At 36.8% G+C, this 20070-nt stretch overlaps 1 protein-coding gene across 2 annotated transcripts; it reads left to right on the top strand.

Annotated features, from left to right (window-relative positions):
• Nucleotides 1–95: 95 nt before the first annotated feature.
• On the top strand, nt 96–12583 carry LOC112051873 (peroxisome biogenesis factor 1). Of its 2 annotated transcripts, XM_052891348.1 has the most exons (13): nt 96–518; nt 1258–1476; nt 1983–3099; nt 3289–3529; nt 4173–4326; nt 5045–5213; nt 5351–5496; nt 6124–6311; nt 7370–7429; nt 8956–9142; nt 9847–10005; nt 10930–11048; nt 11274–12583. In XM_052891348.1, the coding sequence occupies exons 1-13, from the start codon at nt 426–428 to the stop codon at nt 11359–11361; spliced, it is 2940 nt and encodes a 979-aa protein (XP_052747308.1). In that variant the 5' UTR covers nt 96–425; the 3' UTR covers nt 11362–12583. The 2 variants fall into 2 exon arrangements, with proteins under 2 accessions (XP_052747308.1, XP_023946457.1); XM_024090689.2 differs by lacking the exons at nt 9847–10005; nt 10930–11048; nt 11274–12583 and having other exon boundaries at nt 7370–7443; nt 8956–9096.
• Nucleotides 12584–20070: the final 7487 nt, after the last annotated feature.

Below are 20070 nucleotides of genomic sequence, written 5' to 3' on the forward strand. Positions count from 1 at the left end.
GTTCCGTTATCAAGTTGGTTGTTGGTAGGGGATTAGACAATTTTGGTTACTTTTCGTAATATAGATGAATATTACGTCTGTAGTTACAAGAAACTATTATGATTTGATTTTTATGATTAATTTACAGTTTTTTTGAAATACTTATTAAAGTTATGTTTTTATTTTAAATTATTTTTTAGTTCAAGCACGATTGCATTTTATTGCATTGAAAGAAACAAAAAACGTTTGCTATGTCAAAATTATCTGTCAACAGATAAACGTCAATGTCATTTTTCTCTCAAATTTTCCTTTTTTATTTTCATTTTTCCTTCTACGTTAGTCGCATTGTTTTAATATAAAAATTTAACCAGTGTTTTAATAATGTCGTAATAAGTAAGCATAAAGTTGGCTTTCAGATTTCGTCTTCATATAATACAGTTTTTACAATGTTAGGTGGTGTAAAGCTAAAAGTATCTTTTACTCATGAAAGATCATGTTTTGGATATATTAGTCCAAAATATAGCACAAACAATGAACAGGTAAATATTATTACAAGTTGAACTTATCAAATGCTTGTAACTTATATCTATAAATTAGGTATTTCCTGGTAATTGAGTATTTTGAGGTTAAGTATTTGTTTTTGTTAGGAAACTGGTAAGTAAATGTTAAAAATATTGTACACTTAAGACACTGAGTTTTGAATTTTTGGTGTAAGAAGGTGTTATGAATTTTTTGACTAAAACAACAAATTACATCTCAACATCAATGTTATAATATAAAGATTTGTTAGCAAAGGTAAAGGGACACACATTATCATGTATTACAAGCTAAATTATCATAACCTTTAGTCCATATTATGTTATGTCCAATGTTTAATATATTTTTTCAAACTTTTGCCACATAATCAATACCTAAATATATAAATAAAAATGGAATATATTATACATGTATCTTATCTATAATAATCTTTAAAATATTTATACAGATAACTGACTCACTGATATTATGTCAAAATACATCTGAAATATAAAACTGAAAATAGTTTTCTTTTGTGAATACTGACTTAGATACTCTGTTAGAAAGAATATTCTGAAATTTAAACTGCATTTATTTACTTTTATTATATTTGTTGTTTTAAGTAGGAAGAGATCAGCTAAGTCCACATATATTCACAATCTAATAGTCCACAGATATCTACATAAAAAATATTAAGGAAACCTTAAATAAAAACAATATTTTTGCTCTATTTGAATTTGTGGTGTTATTTTTTACTTTCAGTCAATATGTGTCCAAGTTTTGTCAAGAGAGAAACAGATTCTCCTTTGGGTGGTATTCAGCAGCAATGTTCCAGAAGGTCACATAGCCTGTAACCCTATCTACAGCAAGCAGCTGTGCTTGGAGGAGGGTACTGAGGTATTTGTGGCTCCATATGGTGACATAAAGGTACTCGACGAGTTGTATGTTGATACAGATAGTCCAGATGATCAGGAGATTCTGGTGAGATATAAAAAATAATTCTTCTAGTATTTTTCCTAACAATGCAATAAATTAACTTACAAATATACATTTATCTGTACAACTAAGACATCTTGTGCTTCAGAGAAACATAGGCTAGTTGTCTTAATTTCCCACAGATGATAAATTGTTTGAATCTTCTACATTTCTCAAGTTATATTCATAAAAATTTTTATTTGGGCTCTAATGTAAACATGTAAATCAAACTGAAACCAAAACCTGTTTAACACTGCTAGGGGTGCAATATTTAATGATCAATTAAATATTCCACCCACCCAATGAGTGTTAAACAGGGTTTAGAATCAACCTATAGTAATATAATTCATGTCTATACTTTGTACCTATTACTTTGAGCAATTAAATTGTTCATGATGTTCTAAGAGTGGCAGAACACGAAAAAATCATTTTTGAAAATATGCATTTACTGTCTATATACACAGAAATATCTTAAAAATTATGCTTAGCTTAAAACTATATTTTTATTTTAGGAACATAATGCAGAAATATTGCAACTACGAGTACTAGATCAACTAAGACTTGTAGTTGCCAACCAAAAAGCTGTAGTATGGATATCAACTTCTCTTCCAATTGTTTTTACACCAAAACAGACTGGTTTGCTTGTAAACTATAGTAGAATAATTGTGAAAGTGGATGCTTTTAATAGTTTTTGTGGTGGCCTTACAAACTCATATGTAAATACTAATGTAGCAAAAGAAGGCAATAATAAATTTAATAATATTGGAATTATCAACAGAGGCTTGCTTCAGCCATATTTAAATGCACCAAAGAGATTAGTTTTAAGAGCTTTACCGATAGATAGTGATGGTAAAAAGGACCTTATACATCCATACACTGTATTTGTTCATGAAGACTTGATTGATGATAAGTTAAAAGACCTAATGATTATTCTTGGTACAATGAAGAATATACCTTCCATCATTAATGATATTTCAGATGAAGATGAAGTTGAAAATAACATACAAATTGATGGTTTGTGTGTGGAAATAAAACCTATAGATAGTGTGGTATATAGGAGCTTGTCTAGAGAAGTTTATAATAAAAGTATACCTACAGTACTTATACCTAAGTCTTTAAATGTGATAATCAATATAGAAAATGGTATGAAAGTGATGTTTAATGTGATAGGCGATGAAGTCGAGCAACCAGAGCATGTAGAGATTATAACATATTCAGAAAAAGTTAATACTGAAATTGATGTGATAGAAAGATTTAAGAACTGTGTAGTCAAAAGCACACATTCGGGGAGAAAGTTCTTAATAAATGATGGAATGGTAAAACAGAATAGTCAAATAACAAATGGCTTCTTAAGATTTAAGCTTAAACCTGAGAAATTGAAATACACAATGATGAATTCTGAATCATTTCGAACGTGCACAGTGTCTGCAAAGTGCTTAAATGACACAGATTTATCTCTACCAAAATCTATCTCATCAAAAATTGAGTATGACTATAAAAATTATTGTAGAACAGTAAAATCAAGTAAAGAATTAGTTGAAAAGGTAATATCACATATTGACTTTGAAATACAGAGGGAAGCTAGCTTCAAAGGTGTTTCAGAAATAAAGAGTAATGTTTTAATTACTGGTAAGTAGACATACACATTAATTTAAACTTACATGATACAAAATCGGAGTATGCCCAACTAGTTTCGAACCCATACGGGGCCCTTAGTTATGAGCTGGTTCTTGCAACATGGCACAATCTAAACCAGTCACTAAGGGTCCCATATTTTAAAATTTAACTACTATAAATAAATAAATAGTGTTCTTTCAGGTCAAAGTGGTGCAGGCAAATCGTCTATTTGCCATATCATACAAAAAGAACTGACAGTATGGTCCCACATATTGCACTGCCGGTCCCTCAAGGGAAGGAAGGACATAACTGAGGTGCTCGGTAAAGCGATACTGCTGTGTCAGGAACACAGTCCCGCTGTGCTGATATGTGATGATGTGGATGCTTTGGTGCCGCCTAATATGGAGGGGGGCTCTCCCCAGGACATTGCATATTATCAAAGGTAAATAATAAAATGAAGTACTCAAAAAACTTATTTTGATGTATGTCTTATTACCAGACTGCTGGTTATGTTTTTCGCGCGTATCTTGTATGTAATATGTATGTATGTATGTAATATGCTTTATTACCTCGTATCTTCCAAATCGCTGAACGGATTTACGTAATTGAGATAAATTATTAGATTCTTCTTAATAACCCGTGTAAATAATTATAAGCAATTGAGAAAACAGTTCAAATGACAGATTTCGCCCTGTTTCTAATGGATTATAGGTATTTACATTAAAATAACTACATTAAAATTTAGTCCTAGCCACTGAGTAAAAATTACACTCTAGCGGACAGAAAGATACTTCAGTTTTATTTATATCACTTAGTTTCCTTTCTTGTAAAAATACGGGGATAAAACTATGACACTCACAATTCACAAATAACGTGACTTTCTGGTGGTAAAAGTATTTTCAAGATGGGTTCAGAGATTAACTACAATACCACATAGTTTAACTCATTAGAATATTAGTATAGACTAGTCGCTGCCGCTCCGCGTTTTAATCCGCGTAGTTCTCGTTCACATTAGAAAACGGAAATAAATAATATACCCTATGTGACGTAAAAACGCTAAAAGTATAGATTTGTTTTGATTCCAGGTTAGCGACAGTGATAAAGCACATGCTGCAGACGTGCGCGGGCGTGTGCGTGCTGATGACGTCACTCAACATGAAAGCCCTGCACCCTACGCTGAGGCAGTTCAGTGGGAAACCGTTGTTTACTGCACATTTTGATATCGTCGAGTTGAACCAAGTAAGATTAGGCCCGAGTCTAGCTAAAAATAGACGAGTTACTGCCGAACTAGTGGATCCAGTCAAACTTGACTGAAACAGATTTGACAGTTACATTTTTTTTTTTAATTTTTTATAATTTTTTTCTTAAAAGAATATTTGTCATATCTCTTTAAATATGACCAATATTGCGATTCCGCTCCAACTTTTCGGGAAAGACTGTGCTAGGAGTGGGTACAACAATTATAGACCAATAGGGCGGGGATCAAACCACCACCTCTTGGGGATGAGCATGACAGCTCTTACTGTTGAGCTATTGAGGCTTTTTTGCAAGAAGAAATGCAAGAAAGCTATTGGTGACAGAGTTACTAGTTAATTACACAATAAGATTAGGTGGCTTTAATATTCTTATAGCTATTGTGTAAGCAAATAGCACCCTAATTTCATATTTAGAATAAAAATATCCTAAATAAAGTTCACAAGAAGTAAAAACCAATTTTCAAGTCAAAAGTAAAAAAAAGGGAAATTGCAAATTCTCTAAGTGTCCTTCACTATTTTCCTATCATCCATTTTCCTAAAAAAATTGTTTTTTTTTATATTCTTTACAAGTTAGCCCTTGACTACAATCTCACCTGATGGTAAGTGATGATGCAGTCTAAGATGGAAGCGGGCTAACTTGGTAGGAGGAGGATGAAAATCCACACCCCTTATATAATTGTTCAAATAATGTATAATTGTAGGACGAGAGGGCGGAACTGTTCAAACACTTGCTGAACGACAAAGTCCGGGATTCGTTCCTGGTGGAGGAGGACGACGTCACCAGGCTGGCCATGGACACCGCCGGCTGCACCGTCAGGGAACTGGTGGACTACCTCAACAAGAAGATATTCAAGGCAGTAAAGAAGAAAAGTGAGCAATTACTACTTTTTAATAGAAAATGATATGATAATTTAACTATTCAAATCTGACAAAATTAATTTAATTTTCATCTTCTACAACAATAAATTAAATATTTCTTTCTTTCTAAATCTCAAATTTATTTTCAGATTCCCATGCTATAGACAAGCCACGCCTAGTGGAGGACGTGACAATAGACTCTGAGAAGTCCAAAGTCTTCGACGTATGGGAGGCTATGGGAGGAATGAGGGACGTCAAGCGGCAAATCGCTGAGAGCATATTCTGGCCTATTATGGTGACTAAATTTTTTTTAAAACAATATTTGCCATATTCCAATTCCCCTCCAACTAGTCGGGAAAGACAGTATATTAGGAGTGGGTACGACAATAGACATAGACCAACAGGGCGGGGATCGAACCAGCGCCTCTTGGTGATGAGTTCAACCGCTCTTACCGTTGAGCTATTGAGGCTCTATTCAGAGAGATATTAGTGTTATAAAAGTTTTTTTCTACAATTAGTTTGAAAACTGTAAAGTATACGCCAAACATATAGACCGCTCTGATAATAAAATACGCTGATAGGCGCAGATATGTTTTCGTATGTTTTTGATGGCCTCTGTGGCGTAGTGGTATGTGCCGTGGATTTACAAGACGGAGGTCCTGTGTTCAATCCCCAGCTGGGCCGATTGAGATTTTCTTTAATTGGTCCAGGTCTGGCTGGTGGGAGGCTTCGGTCGTGGCTAGTTACCAACCTACCGGCAAAGACTTACCGCCAATTTAGCGTTCTGGTACAATTTCGTGTAGAAACCGCAAGGGGTTTTGATTTTCATGCTCCTCGTAAAAAGTTGGCCCGCTTTCATCTTCAAACCCAGGGCCTCTTGTAAATCCAAAATAAAGTAAAGGTGATGACCTCTTTTTTTTAGTACCCAGCTCTGTTCCCGTCCCAATCCTGTGGTATACTGCTGTACGGGCCCCCCGGTACAGGCAAGTCCCACATCGGCTCGTGCTTGGCCAAACTGCACAACATGCGACTCATCACCGTCAAAGGGCCCGAGTTGCTGTCCAAATACATCGGCCAGAGCGAAAAAGCTGTCCGGGATATTTTTGATAAGTGAGTAAAATGACAGGTAATTCCCGTGACAGTACGGGGATAAAATATAGCCTATGCAAAGCAGGCTCAAAATCAATTACCTCTAGTAAACCCTATTCAATCCTAGGTCCTGCACCGGATTGGACTTTGCTAATGGATACATATGAAAAACAAAAAATTCAAGATCTAGACCAGACATTTTCCTTTGTTCCAAACAAACTAAGCGTATAGTACTTGTTGAGCTTACTGTGCCGTGGGAGACTAACATTCCGAAGGACCATAGTATAAAAGTGAATAAATATTATGACCTAACAAATGAAACCTAATAGAAAATAACTAAAAATGGCTATGTAGTTAGTCTGTAAGCCGTAGAAGTAGGTGCGAGAGGATTACCAGCAAAATCTCTCTATAACTTGCTTAAAGACCTTGTCCTCTCTAGAACTATATTAAATTATATTCATATTAAAGCTGCTCTAATAGGATCTTACCAAATTTGGCTAGGCAGGGAGAACAACACGAGCAGAGGAGGGGAGTGTTTATCGATTGTCAAGGAATTCCTTAACCTTACATCCAGTAGTAACGAGTCCTGGACTTTTCTTGGTGTTTTTCTCTCTACCACGCGATGGAACTGGCACCTGCACGGTGAATCCATGGAATGCTAAGATATTCGTCTCACTCACAGATAACGTAGTCACGTTATTAGTCTAGTTAATATAGTTGTTAAACAATTTTCAAAATTGCTACAGTAGTTCCAGGAAATTACCCCTTGCAACACCACACAATTTACCTCTTTATAATAAACGAAGTATAGTATAGAAGTATAAATGTAGAAAATAATGACAAATATATCACAATAATTCAAAACGAAGTAATAAGTTCTATCGAATAAAGACAGCTTTTGACTTCAAAAGTATGGTGGTTGGCTGTGTGTGATTTTTTATAAGAAAGTTGGCCACTTTACAACTGTTTTTAGTTTTTATTTTAATGTAATTTTTGTTCTTTTGGTGTAATAAAGAGTTCAATTTTAATTATTATTATTTCCAAATTTGAAGGGCGTATATTTTTGTATGTTTCGTCAGGGCGGACATGCAGCGGCCGTGCATTTTGTTCTTCGACGAGTTCGACAGTCTCGCGCCCAAGTAAGTGTAATATTGTAAGTACCCACATTTACGCTTTTCACCAATCATCATTCATTTGTCAATGACTTTGCGCTGCTATACGAGTTATATGTTCTAAGATTCCGCATAAGGAATAACAGATGACGGTATATATATATATATACCTTATGCCGGATGTCGTACTAATAGTATAGGATCCCAGTTTAAAGCGACCCTCTCTGGTTATTTGATCAAAAGTTCATTGTTAGGGTAGGGTAAGGGTAACGTAGGGCATGGGTAGGGTAGAGTTAGGGTAGCTTGGGTAGGGTAGAGTTAAAGTTAATTACGTGCTGTGCGGACTGTGGAGCCGAAACGAACCTAGTAGAAAATCAACTAATGACTAATTTAAAATTCATTGACCAACGTGCAACAGAAATTGTTATCGCCGCGTTGCAACGACTTGAGGTACGGACGGCTTCAGTGTGCTCGTGGCGTTCGAGCCGTCCACATCTCTTGTTGTGTAATTCTTTATGGGTTACTTGGGATAGGCGGGGAGAGTGACTTGAGTGGAAAAGGGTAGTGTTTGTTAACAGTCAAAGGATCTTTTAACCCTACACACATCGTTCACAAGTGCGTGACTTCACTCAAGTTCATTCTCTGCCATTCTAGGGTTTTAGTTACAGTTTGATTTGTAATTAAGTTCTCCTGACAAGTGTTGTGAATCATAACCTTTGTTCGACATTAGTTTTCTTATTATTGTAATCACTTTTGAGTTCTATAACTGAAGTGAACCTAAGTGAAGATCTGGAAATGATTAAGAATATTTTTACTTCGGCATTCTCATTCAGCATTGATCTCGATAGGATCGAATAAATCGATTTTTTCATTCATTCCATTTTTTTACTACATCACCAGTAACGACAAAACTTAAACGTCACCGTACCCTTCCTAGCTGAAAAACACTCTATTGACTAATTTAAAATGCATTGGCCAACGTGCGACAGAATGGGGATAATGACTAGGTTTGAATATATTGATTTTTATGATACATTCGGGTAAATAAGGTTAATGTTAACTAATTTATACATAAAAAGCAAAGATTGTCTGGATATTTGCAAAATAAATGAGATTATAAAATTTCAAAAACTATTAAAAATATTTTATCGTAATTAGATGAAAATTTATACAGTTTTAGCTTCCTTACATTAAATGTGACATTTTTTAATATATGAACTATAAGCATAAACGCACAAATAACAAAGATATTAGTAATTTTGTTTGAACGCGCATACAAATCTAACGATCATTGCATTGCCTATGACGTCATTATTTCGAGCCATTTTGTATGGGGCGTTTTTCAGGGATCCGCGGCAGCGCCGCAAATCTGACTCTTTAAATCCCTGTAGCTCCGAAAGTAATGATCACAGATACCCTGTTCCTTTTACAAAATTGCTTTACTATTGGTATACTCTTAATTTGTATACAATTTAAAAAACTGTCATCATCCCTATTATCGCTTAGCTGGCATGACAATAAGGGCTGCTGTACTTTGACTTTTGCTACACCAGGCGCGGGCACGACTCGACGGGCGTCACGGACCGCGTGGTGAACCAGCTGCTGGCGCGCATGGACGGCGCGGAGGGCGGCGCGCGCGGGCCCGTGCTGGCGGCCACCTCGCGCCCCGACCTCGTCGACCCCGCGCTGCTGCGCCCCGGCCGGCTGCAGACGCACGTCTACTGCGCCCTGCCGGACCAGGTATTGAAGAAACATCGGCCCCAGCCAACTTACACATGGATTCTCTTTCAATTGTACGGGAATGATTTATCGGATATCCGATAGATAGATAAATTGGATGCTTACAGGATACTTACTACATGAAACAATGTATATATCGGGGCATCGACTATATTCCACTTCTGATATGTCTTCTACAGTTGGCTCTCAGCTAATTAATTAACAATGCAATGGCCTTACTTCTATTAACTCACCCACTGAAGTTCGGAAACACTATCACTATTTTAACACTGCACCATTACTGTTTAACAAATGGAAGACGAGTATCCATTCCAAGAACTTGATTACACTGAACTAATCAACCAACAGACTACAGAGGGCACCTTCACTCCGTAAAGCGTACTTTTCAGCGGCCTACTCGCCATTTCAACGCAATACTATTGGACGAGAGTCACGTGATCAATCTTTCAAAGTCTTATTTATTTAAACAGTAAATAATTAAATCCCAATTACAAGAAACCTGATTCTAATATTATCACAATAATTAACGTAGATTTTGCTAACCGTTCAAATAAGTCACTCGGCGACATATACTTACCTTGTCTGACCAGGTTACTTGGATATAACATTATCATGCTGTGTGTTTTACTAGGTTATTTGAACATTGTCATGCTCTGTGTCTGACCTTAGCTACTACGAAACAATTGTTATGTTATTCGCTCCAGTCGGACCGGCTCGAGATCCTGCAAACGCTGTGTAAGAACGTGAGCATCGACGACACGGTGGACCTGCACCAGCTGTCGCTGCGCACAGAGGGATACTCACCCGCCGACCTGCAGGCGCTGCTGGTCACCGCGCAGCTGGGCAGGCTGGAGCGGCAGCTGGTATGTACTGTGTGCCGACCTGCAGGCGCTGCTGGTCACCGCGCAGCTGGGCAGGCTGGAGCGGCAGCTGGTATGTACTGTGTGCCGACCTGCAGGCGCTGCTGGTCACCGCGCAGCTGGGCAGGCTGGAGCGGCAGCTGGTATGTACTGTGTGCCGACCTGCAGGCGCTGCTGGTCACCGCGCAGCTGGGCAGGCTGGAGCGGCAGCTGGTATGTACTGTGTGCCGACCTGCAGGCGCTGCTGGTCACCGCGCAGCTGGGCAGGCTGGAGCGGCAGCTGGTATGTACTGTGTGCCGACCTGCAGGCGCTGCTGGTCACCGCGCAGCTGGGCAGTCTGGAGCGGCAGCTGGTATGTACTGTGTGCCGACCTGCAGGCGCTGCTTAAACCTAACCAGCGTAGTGTCATATTGGGAAATCTGATAGCATCTTATTCATAATTCATAATTCTTTATTTGCAAATTGTTAATTACAGATCTTGATATAAATGTTGGCATACAATTTGCTACAAAATAGCATGCAAATTTAAAAATAATCTTATAACTAAATTACATTGTAATTATTTGTAATTATTGAACTGAATACACTATAATTATTGAAATTTACTTATAGTCATTAAGTAAATTTCAATAATTATAGTGTATTCAGTTCAATAATTACAAATAATTACAATGTAGATGTTAAAATTATTAATTTATTATTATGTCCGTTATACGTTAATTATTATTGTTTGACAGTTAAATAGTCTTTGATTGTATAATACCGTTTTTTTAACAATAGTTCTTTGATTTTAATTTTAAATAAAGCAACACTTAAATTCAAGGTTTTCTTAAGGTTCATATTTAGCACTTAAGTTTCGTCAGCCAGACTATTGCTGTTTTATAAGGATTGTAGATAGTTTATTGATATATTTGTACGTAATGCAGGTGGCCAGTGCAGACCGGAACGTGGAGACGGTGGTGGTGCACACCGAGGACATACAGAGCGCGCTCGACGAGACGAAGCCGTCGCTGTCGCCGGAACAGAGGCTCTTTTACGACATGATGTGAGTTTCATAACTATACCCTACTCTACGCCTACCCTACCCTACCCAACTCCTTCCCAGGAGGAACGCTAGGAAGATTCAAGATTCATTCTTATATGAAGTATAGATTATATAGGAAATATCATCAAATATAGGAAAGGCACCACCAAAAAAACCAGACACCAAACAATAAAATGAAGTTATTATTGAATACTGATTTTAATATCTTTTTTTTTTATTTCACAGATATAAAAGATTCCGAGGAGAAAGTTTACCGCCGGAACAGAGGCTTCTGTCTCAGATTATGAACAAACAGAGAGTCACTTTGGCTTAGTATGAATATGCATTCCAAAAATATTACAGTTATGTAAAGAAACTTAGAAAATGTCACAAATAATTTAATAACTCAATGACATCACTGTAGACTAACATTCGCCAGGCCTTCGGTTAATGTAACTTTATTTATTTTATTAATTTTGCAAATTTTATGTGTGTAACAAGATGATAAGTAAGTCAAGTATTTGACTTCGGAAACAAATACTTGACACGTTAGTAAATTATTTCTAATAAGTAGCTACAATAATGGCAGGCGTCCACAGATCCGCATCGTATCTGACGCATCGCATCGAACGAATTTTAGTATTCTTTGTATAGAAAGTTATACAAGTGCGTCCACTGATCAGCATCAGTAAAAAAAAACAGTTGGTTAGTAACAACTTTGGTTTTTAGTTTCTTTTTTTTTAGAATTAACAAATTTATTTTACAAGCACAGCAATTATTGTATAACAAATTGTCAAATACCGTCGTTATTGATACGAGTTGGAAGGAGGGTAGTTTATTAAAAGTTGTTTTTTACTGTTGATTAATTAATAGTTATACAACTTAACATCATCATTCATCATCATTATCAACCGATAGACGTCCACTCCTGGACATAGGCCACTTGCATGGACCTCCTTACTACCTAGTGGGGGGTCGACCAAACTGCGCTTTCCGGTGCGGGGTCGCCATTTCAGCACCTTGGGAGGTCCATCGGCTCTTCGAACTATGTGGCCTGCCCATTGCCACTTCAATTTCGCGACTCGCTGAGCTGTCAGTGACTTTGGTTCGTCTGTGGATCTCCTCATTCCTGATTCGATCACGCAGAGAAACTCCAAGCATAGCTCGCTCCATCGCCTGCTGAGTGACTTTGAGCCTTCTAATAAGGCCCATAGTTAGCGTCATCACTGGCAACACACACTGTTCGGAGACTTTCGTCGTCAGGCAATGAGGAATTTCTTACGAAAAGATGTAACAGCCACAATGACCTACAAATTGCGTGGTACATTATCTCGATCGTAGCATCGAACGTATTTTATCTTCCGTAAAATTGAAAATTCGTTTGATGCGATACGTACGATGTGGATCAGTGGACGCCTGCCATCAGTAGGATAATGGTTCTAGGAATGTACATTTTGTAATGTAAATGGTGATATTTGTATATGAATTATTAAACACTTTATGTTGCTGTTTTTATGCATTTTATGATTTGTTTAACAATAAAATGGTGTGAAGTAGTAGTTTTTTTTATTATTTACCTTCGCGGTTTCAACACAGTGTAATACGGGTTTATATTGACTTATTGGACAACCTTATATGTCTGTCTGTGATTTCAGATTAACTGTTTTAACAAAATATACCTTACCCTACCTTATCAGCCGATAGACGTCCACTCCACGAATAGTCTGCATATCAATGTTTAGCTTTCTATCTTGAAAATAACGGAATGCTCCATACAAACTTCAACCCCTCCATTTTAGGGAAGTGGGGAGTTAGAAAGAGACAAAAAGTAGCCTATGTCATTCTTCATCCTTTCAACTATCTCCACGAAAAAAAATCACGTCAATTCGTCGCTCCGTTTTGCCGTGAAAGACAAACAAACACACACACACTTACATTTATAATATTAATATGGAGTACACGACTCCAAAAAAACAACCAAGGTTTTTTAAAAATTTAGTCTGTCTGTCTGTTTGTTTGCTTGTTAGTCTGTCTGTCTGTCTGTGTGTTCCGACGACAGTTCCAAGGATTAGCCCGGTTGGACCGTTTTTTACCGGGGTTTAGAACCAGGATACACATGATACTTAGGGTAGGGGTAGGATAGGGATAGGTTAGAGGTAGGGTGACTAGGGGTTTGGTAGGGTAGGTGTAGGGTGCGAGCGCGGTAGGGTTTTACGCGGACGAAGTCGCGGGCGTCTAGTTATAATATATAGACATAAGTACAAAATATACAACTCAGAGTAACAGTCTTAATTGTTATGACTTATGAAATCAGGTACACAAATCTTACGACATAATTTAATTCCGCTTATCTCCCGCTCTCGCGGAGTAGGTACGAGTTAGTCGCGAAGTGTAAGTAAATTTACAGCAAAGCTTAATTCATTAGCGGCTCATTGCGACGCGTGTTAAGCTGTTGCACAACTTCACAAGATGTTTGTACGTGCGAATAGAGAGGACTGGATGTGGCACTTAGGTCTATGGACAATGGCAGGATTATTTTTACTACGCTTTGTGTGGGTTACTCTATGCCGACGCCCGACATAGCTCCCGTGAGAGTACGTGGATTTATGTTGCTTGCTGACAATTAAGCGAAAGTAATGGTGAAAGAGGAAAAGCCTTCGAAGTAAAAAGGGGAGTAAGACAAGGGGACCCAATCTCACCTCACCTTTTCACTGCTCTCCTGGAGTATATCTTTAGAAATTTAAATTGGACGGGATTAGGAATAAATATAAATGGAGAATATCTAAACAATCTTCGCTTCGCCGACGACATTGTCTTATTAGCAAAAGATCACGAACAGCTTCTATATATGATTAATACTCTAGATTCCCGTAGCAAAGAGTGTGGCTTAGAAATGAACCTGGAAAAAACTTGCGTAATGTCAAATAGTGATCAATTAAAAGTTTCAATACAAGACAAAGATATTAAATATGTAGACGAGTATGTGTACTTGGGACAAAACGTATCCTTCAAAGGACACTATGCTGATGAAGTCGAAAGGCGGATTAAAAAAGCTTGGGCCACATACTGGTCCTTAAAACATATATTTAAGTCACGTATGGACATAAAAATGAAGAAACAGGCAATGGATTCTATAGTAACGCCAACTCTTTTATACGGTTGTCAAACGTGGCCGATTACTAGAGACATAATTTATAAAATACAGGTTTCCCAAAGAGCCATGGAAAGGAGCATGCTAGGCCTAAAAATTAAACATAAAATTAAAAACAAATTAATAAGAAAAAGGACAAAAATCATAGACGCGGCAAAACTGGCATGTCTTCTAAAATGGCGTTGGGCTGGACACATATCAAGAACATCAGACGGGCGATGGATAGAAAAGGTACTGCACTGGTACCCACGTGAAGAGCGCCGGTCGAGAGGCCGGCCGCGACGACGCTGGCGCGACGACATCGTCGACACAGCGGGGACTATTTGGACCAGATTGGCGAGAGACAGGGACAGATGGAAAAAAATGGAGGAGGCCTATGCCCAAAAATGGGCGTTCCAAGAATAAATATGACAATATAATATTAAAAATAAAAATTGACGAAATGATAATGAATAATGACTGAGAATTTTCTTTCTGACACAAACATTTTTCTTTGAAATTAATATTAATCAAATTAAGAATTGACATGTTTAATAATAATTATTGAAATGAAATGTTTTATTTTTATTATATGTTTTTTGTAATTACTTGGAAATAAAGGCTATTATTATTATTATTATTATTATTATTATTAATGGTGAAAGAAATTCACTTACTAATAATATAATATTTAAATACAATATAAAGAAAAATTAAGATGTTTTGCAAGCACTTTATATTTTAGTATAAAGTGGTTGCGGATCCTTGATCAAAAAAATCATAGCATCTGCAAATCATCTTAATTTTTCTTTTCCAGTAGGAAATCGTTCATGTTCATGATAAGTTATCAAAACTCTCTTAAAGTTACTCAATTAAAAAAACTTCTCGAAAATACAAAATGTTAGGGAATCTAGTTGTTCTCACTCCTCGATCCAATGCTGCATTATATTTTATTTAAAAAAAAAATGCGTGTTCAAAAACAAAAATCTTATAATATTTTTTTTATATAAAATATCAATTTGATATATTATATAAAAAAAATTTAAACCTTTATTTTTTCTGGACTGCGGTTTAAGTAATCTACTTGCACTCTGCTACCAGCGTTCATGATAAGTTACCAAAACTCATTAACTTCTCGAAGATACAAAATTCCACAAAGTTAGTGCATCAAGTGTTTCGCTATCTTCGGGCCGCGAATCGCGATGCCGGCGCGTCGTCTCCGTACGCGGGTAGCTCAATCTAAATTATTGTGTAACTTGCGAACTAATCTTAATCAGCCGCGGGCAAAGTTTTTCAATAAAACACGATTATCGTGAAACTAAACGCGTTGCCGGCTAATTTATATGATGCTGTTTTAGATTAATTTAAATTTTAAACGTACCTACAACATTCGAAAGTTGATATAAGTTAAATTGTTATTGCGTTGTTAGTGGGGAAGCCTGTAAGGGTCAGACTTTCGTGATTTTATAAAAGCTGAAAGCTGATCTTCAGTCACATCCACACTTGCATAATCTATACCCATGCAGTAGGTATAATGAGATTAGAGGCGGCTTTGGAGATAGCAGGTTTTAAAGGGTTCAGTCCAGACCTTTGATTATTATTTTTTAATTTGTATTTGGGATAAGCTAAACTACTTAGCTATGCTATGAACAAGGTCTGACAATCGTTCAGCTTTTTTAAAATCACGGAGGTCTGGCAATCCAGGCTCTCGTTCTATAGTACAAACATTATATGACAGCAACTTCAAATGAAAAGTAAATAATTGTCTCCATTATTTACATGATGATAAAAATGCTTTGTACTTTTTTTAATTTTGTATAATATAGCGAAGGAGCGTCTACGGATTTCGTAGTACTGCTACGATTCTTAACTATAGCGGTGTGGTCAATTAATAGAAATAAAGAATTAAAAAAAACTAATTTCCCATATAAACAAATCAAAATGGTTTGTAGATTTGAATTTGTGCAATGTAGCGTTGGAGCATCTACGACTTTCGTAGTACTGCTACGAGCAACGACGTACCGTAGGTACAATATGTCGTTGGCTACGAGTCTACAGCTACAGCGGTGTGACTAAATATAAACTAGGGCTTAGTTGTAAAGAATAAAAAAAATACAGTTTCCTTTTTAGTATTCTTGTCTTTTTTTTATTCTTTACAAATTAGCCACAGACTGCAATCTCACCTGATGGTAAGTGATGATGCAATTTAAGATGGAAGCGGGCTAACTTGTTAGGCAAAAAATGATAATCTACACTCATTTTGGTTTCTACACGATATCGTGCCGGAACGCTAAATCGCTTCGGCTGAAGCCACCCACTAGTCAAAGTCCGAAGGGTATGAGAATAGAAGTGACTATAGACATATGAGGCTTATGACCTATCCCTATGCCTCAAGTCGAAGGGAGGTCAGCGCATTGTAAGACGTGTTCCTTACATAATACTAAACAACACTTTAATGTACCTATCTTTTAAACCTTTTCACTATCAAAGTTCCATTATTTCTATGGTCCAGAATGATTTAACCACTGAGATAGAAGTATAATTAAAAGTAAATTTAATAGAAATATGAGAGAAATCGATGTAAACAATAATTGCGCCAAACTGAGACTTTCTGCCTTTTTAGAAGTCTGATGAAAATTCATTTTCCTATCAAAGGTACCTACAGATATTAGCGATGGTGTAAATGCAACAACTTGAAATAATTTCCACAATAAAGACTTATCAAACAGTATAAAAGATGAAATAGCAAAATAAACCGCCACGATATCGGTCGGATGCCGCGCGGTCTATTGCTATTTAAAAGTTAAATAAAAGTTAAATATGAAATTCAAATGGCCCCTTGAAAGAGCCTCATTTGGACGACTTCACAGCGAACTAAAGTAGTCGAGAAAGTAATGTTTGTCATTATAATATTGAAAATTCAGTGTTTTAGACGCTTTTCCTTCGAGAGTGTTTAACGCAAAATTAAATTTGATTTGTTATTCATATTCAAATTTTATAAATTAGAAAAGTTAAGTTTATATACTAGTAACTAAAACGTGTAATCTCGTAGCTCAGCAAAAGTGTGGAATTGCCTTTCAGGGTCTGTATTTCCACCACCTGCATTTGAATACCTTTATGGCGAAAGTGAATAGGTATCTACTAGCTCACATTTATTACAAAAAACTCGTTTACCATCACCGAATGCTGTTACCACAGTATTAAGAGTCACCTCAGAATAGCTGGACTGTGTCGCTAACGTTTCTTACGTAGAGATATACTCATAGAGGCGAAAAGGTATACCTACTCGTAGCTACATAATTATGTCGAATTTGTCGTTTGGTAAATGTAACACTGGAACTAAAAGTGTTCCATGTACCTTACCTTAGCCTTAGAAATTATACTTGCTTCAGTTAACTTAAATACTGGGTCCTAATTTAAAGAAAAGTCACAAACTCAGCTCGTCAAAGATCATTTCCAAGATGAGCATTGCAGCTAAACCTTGAGTTGTAATAACCTCCAAGCTGAGCTGAGCATCTAATGGGGTAAGTTTGATAGGAGGCAGCGCCTCGCAGTAATTAGCGGTACACTCCACAGATTGAAAGCGATATCATCTAATTGATCGCTTCACACCACTTGGAACTCTTAATGGGAATCCGTGAATTGAAAACCGACGATTAATCGATTCTATCCTAGCCTTACCAATAATTACGTTTGGATATAGGGCCCGGCGGAAGGTAAAAAGGTCCATCGGGAGATATGTAATTACCAGATGTAAGGTAAAAAGATCCAGAGATATCGAACTAAATAGTCAAGTCAATGGTGGAGTGTTCTCACAAAGCAAGTTACGGTCTAAAGTGACCGTTACTTGCTTTGTGAGAACGATACGCTTCGTATATGAAAGCATCACACATCTTATCAGCTGCTTCGGTAAAAGGATGTGATTGTAAAAAAGTACTCAATTTTCTTTCATAGGATGGAAAAATCCAATTTAAAGTAAATATTATTTTCATATCAATTCTTTGTTGAAAAACTTATAATGCTTAAAACTCCTTAAAGTCTCTAGTTTGCAAATAAATCTAATATTTTTCATAGGTTAAAAACTCCATTTTGGAAACAAAACACGAAGTGGGTGCGAAGGTGAAATTAGGGCCCTTGTGTCCGGCACAGCGGGAAGAAAGCGGTTTTTATTCCGCTCGAAGTAATTATTGCATTTTGTGAAAGAGTTTGTTAGCTACCATTCAGCCGAGATACGAGACCAGGGGCGGATGCTGCGGTCGGTTATTTAAAAATAGGTACCAATGAAAATATGTGAGGTTATTTTTTGGATGAAATTGCAAGTAGAAATGCCGAGTTTGATACAACGCTTAAGGCAATAAATGAAGGCATATACACAATTAATCGTTATCAACCTCAGACTAATTAGATAAAGACCTGCCTCGCGAGACATTATTTTTCTGTCAAAGTATATGATCAACGATCTTATGCGATTAAAAACACTGTCTCTTAGTTGTTTCTTAGTTTACAATCGTGTCCATCGGTTAAAAACCTCCGTAAAAATACATTTTTGTGTAGTTATATGGTGTAAAAAACGAACCATAACTGGTAGTTTAGTATAAGATATGTATGAAATCTAAGCTCATTTTCCTTAGAAAATGGCAGAAAACTTTGTTCGTGAATTTGGGTGCGATACCAACCCATATTCGGCTCACTGCTGAGCTCGAGTCTCCTCTCAGAATGAGAGGGGTTAGGCCATTAGTCCACCACGCTGGCCCAAGGCGGATTGACAGACTTCACACACGCAGAGAATTAAGAAAATTCTCTGGTATGTAGGTTTCCTCACATGTTTTCCTTCACCGTTTGAGACACGTGATATTTAACTTCTTAAAATGCACACAACTGAAAAGTTGGCGGTGCATGCCCTGGACCAAATTCGAACCCACACCCTCCGGAATCGGAGGCAGAGGTCTTATCCACTGGGCTATTCCGGCTATATACAAAATTAATGTTTAATTTGAATTTTAATTCAGATACAAATAGCAACCCTAATTTACTTTTTTTTATTCAGAATTTGAAATATCATGAAAGAATCGATATATTTTCCTTAAATCCTTAAAATTGTAGTCGATTTCTAAGGTGAAGGAACCTTAAATCGATGAAACAAAATCTTGAAACAATTTTTCAAACACGAATATTTAAAAGCAAGTAGGTCTATTAGTATTCGAACAAATCCTATCCACTGAATTAATTTTCTACCGTTTTTATCAATGGACGGAATCTTTGAACATTTATTTTCAAGGGGAGTTTATCTATTAGAATAATTCTTTATATGTAGGAACTAAACGATAATCGTACTCATAGAAGATATCGGAATCATCATATATCATAATACAGTTTCACGAGTTTAAGAGTCAACCAAAAATCTGATTACGTCCCTGGGTCGCGTGAAGTATTCTTGTTTTCGCGAGTTTTCTCAGCTTTTCTTCGCGTTTTCTTTCGCGTTGCCGCCTTAATTAGCTCATTCATCGCCTCCCCCCGCTCGTCCCACCCCCTTGTTTATTGACGGCACTTTTATATTTCGTTTTCACGACTCCAATAGCGCGTTAAGTAACTGTTTAGTTCTTTCTGATAGCTCGCCCTTCCCCAGATACTTTGGGGAAAGGAATCAGAGTAACAGGAAAATATTCCCCGTAAGGGCGAGTCTATGAATAATGTTATATTCAGAATAATGTATTATAGAGATGTGGAATAATATGCTCAAGTTTTGAATAAATTGTAGGTTTATTGTACCTGTTGAGTAGGTATAAAATAGACAAAAAGTAACGTCACTACGAACAACACAAGTATTTTTTTTTATTCTTTACAAGTAAGAATTGACTTGACTACAATCTCACCTGATGGTAAGTGATGATGCAATCTGAGATGGAAGCGGGC

Source organism: Bicyclus anynana, chromosome 3 (genome assembly GCF_947172395.1).
Source record: "Bicyclus anynana chromosome 3, ilBicAnyn1.1, whole genome shotgun sequence".
NCBI lineage: Eukaryota > Metazoa > Arthropoda > Insecta > Lepidoptera > Nymphalidae > Bicyclus > Bicyclus anynana.

Excerpts from the sequence above, each read along its gene's own strand:
- LOC112051873 (XM_052891348.1), top strand. The coding sequence starts at position 426 with ATGTTAGGTGGTGTAAAGCTAAAAGTATCTTTTACTCATGAAAGATCA. Across the intron at positions 9,143-9,846 it reads ACTGCGCCCTGCCGGACCAG|TCGGACCGGCTCGAGATCCT; the intron begins GTATTGAAGAAA and ends TATTCGCTCCAG. Across the intron at positions 11,049-11,273 it reads AGGCTCTTTTACGACATGAT|ATATAAAAGATTCCGAGGAG; the intron begins GTGAGTTTCATA and ends TTTATTTCACAG.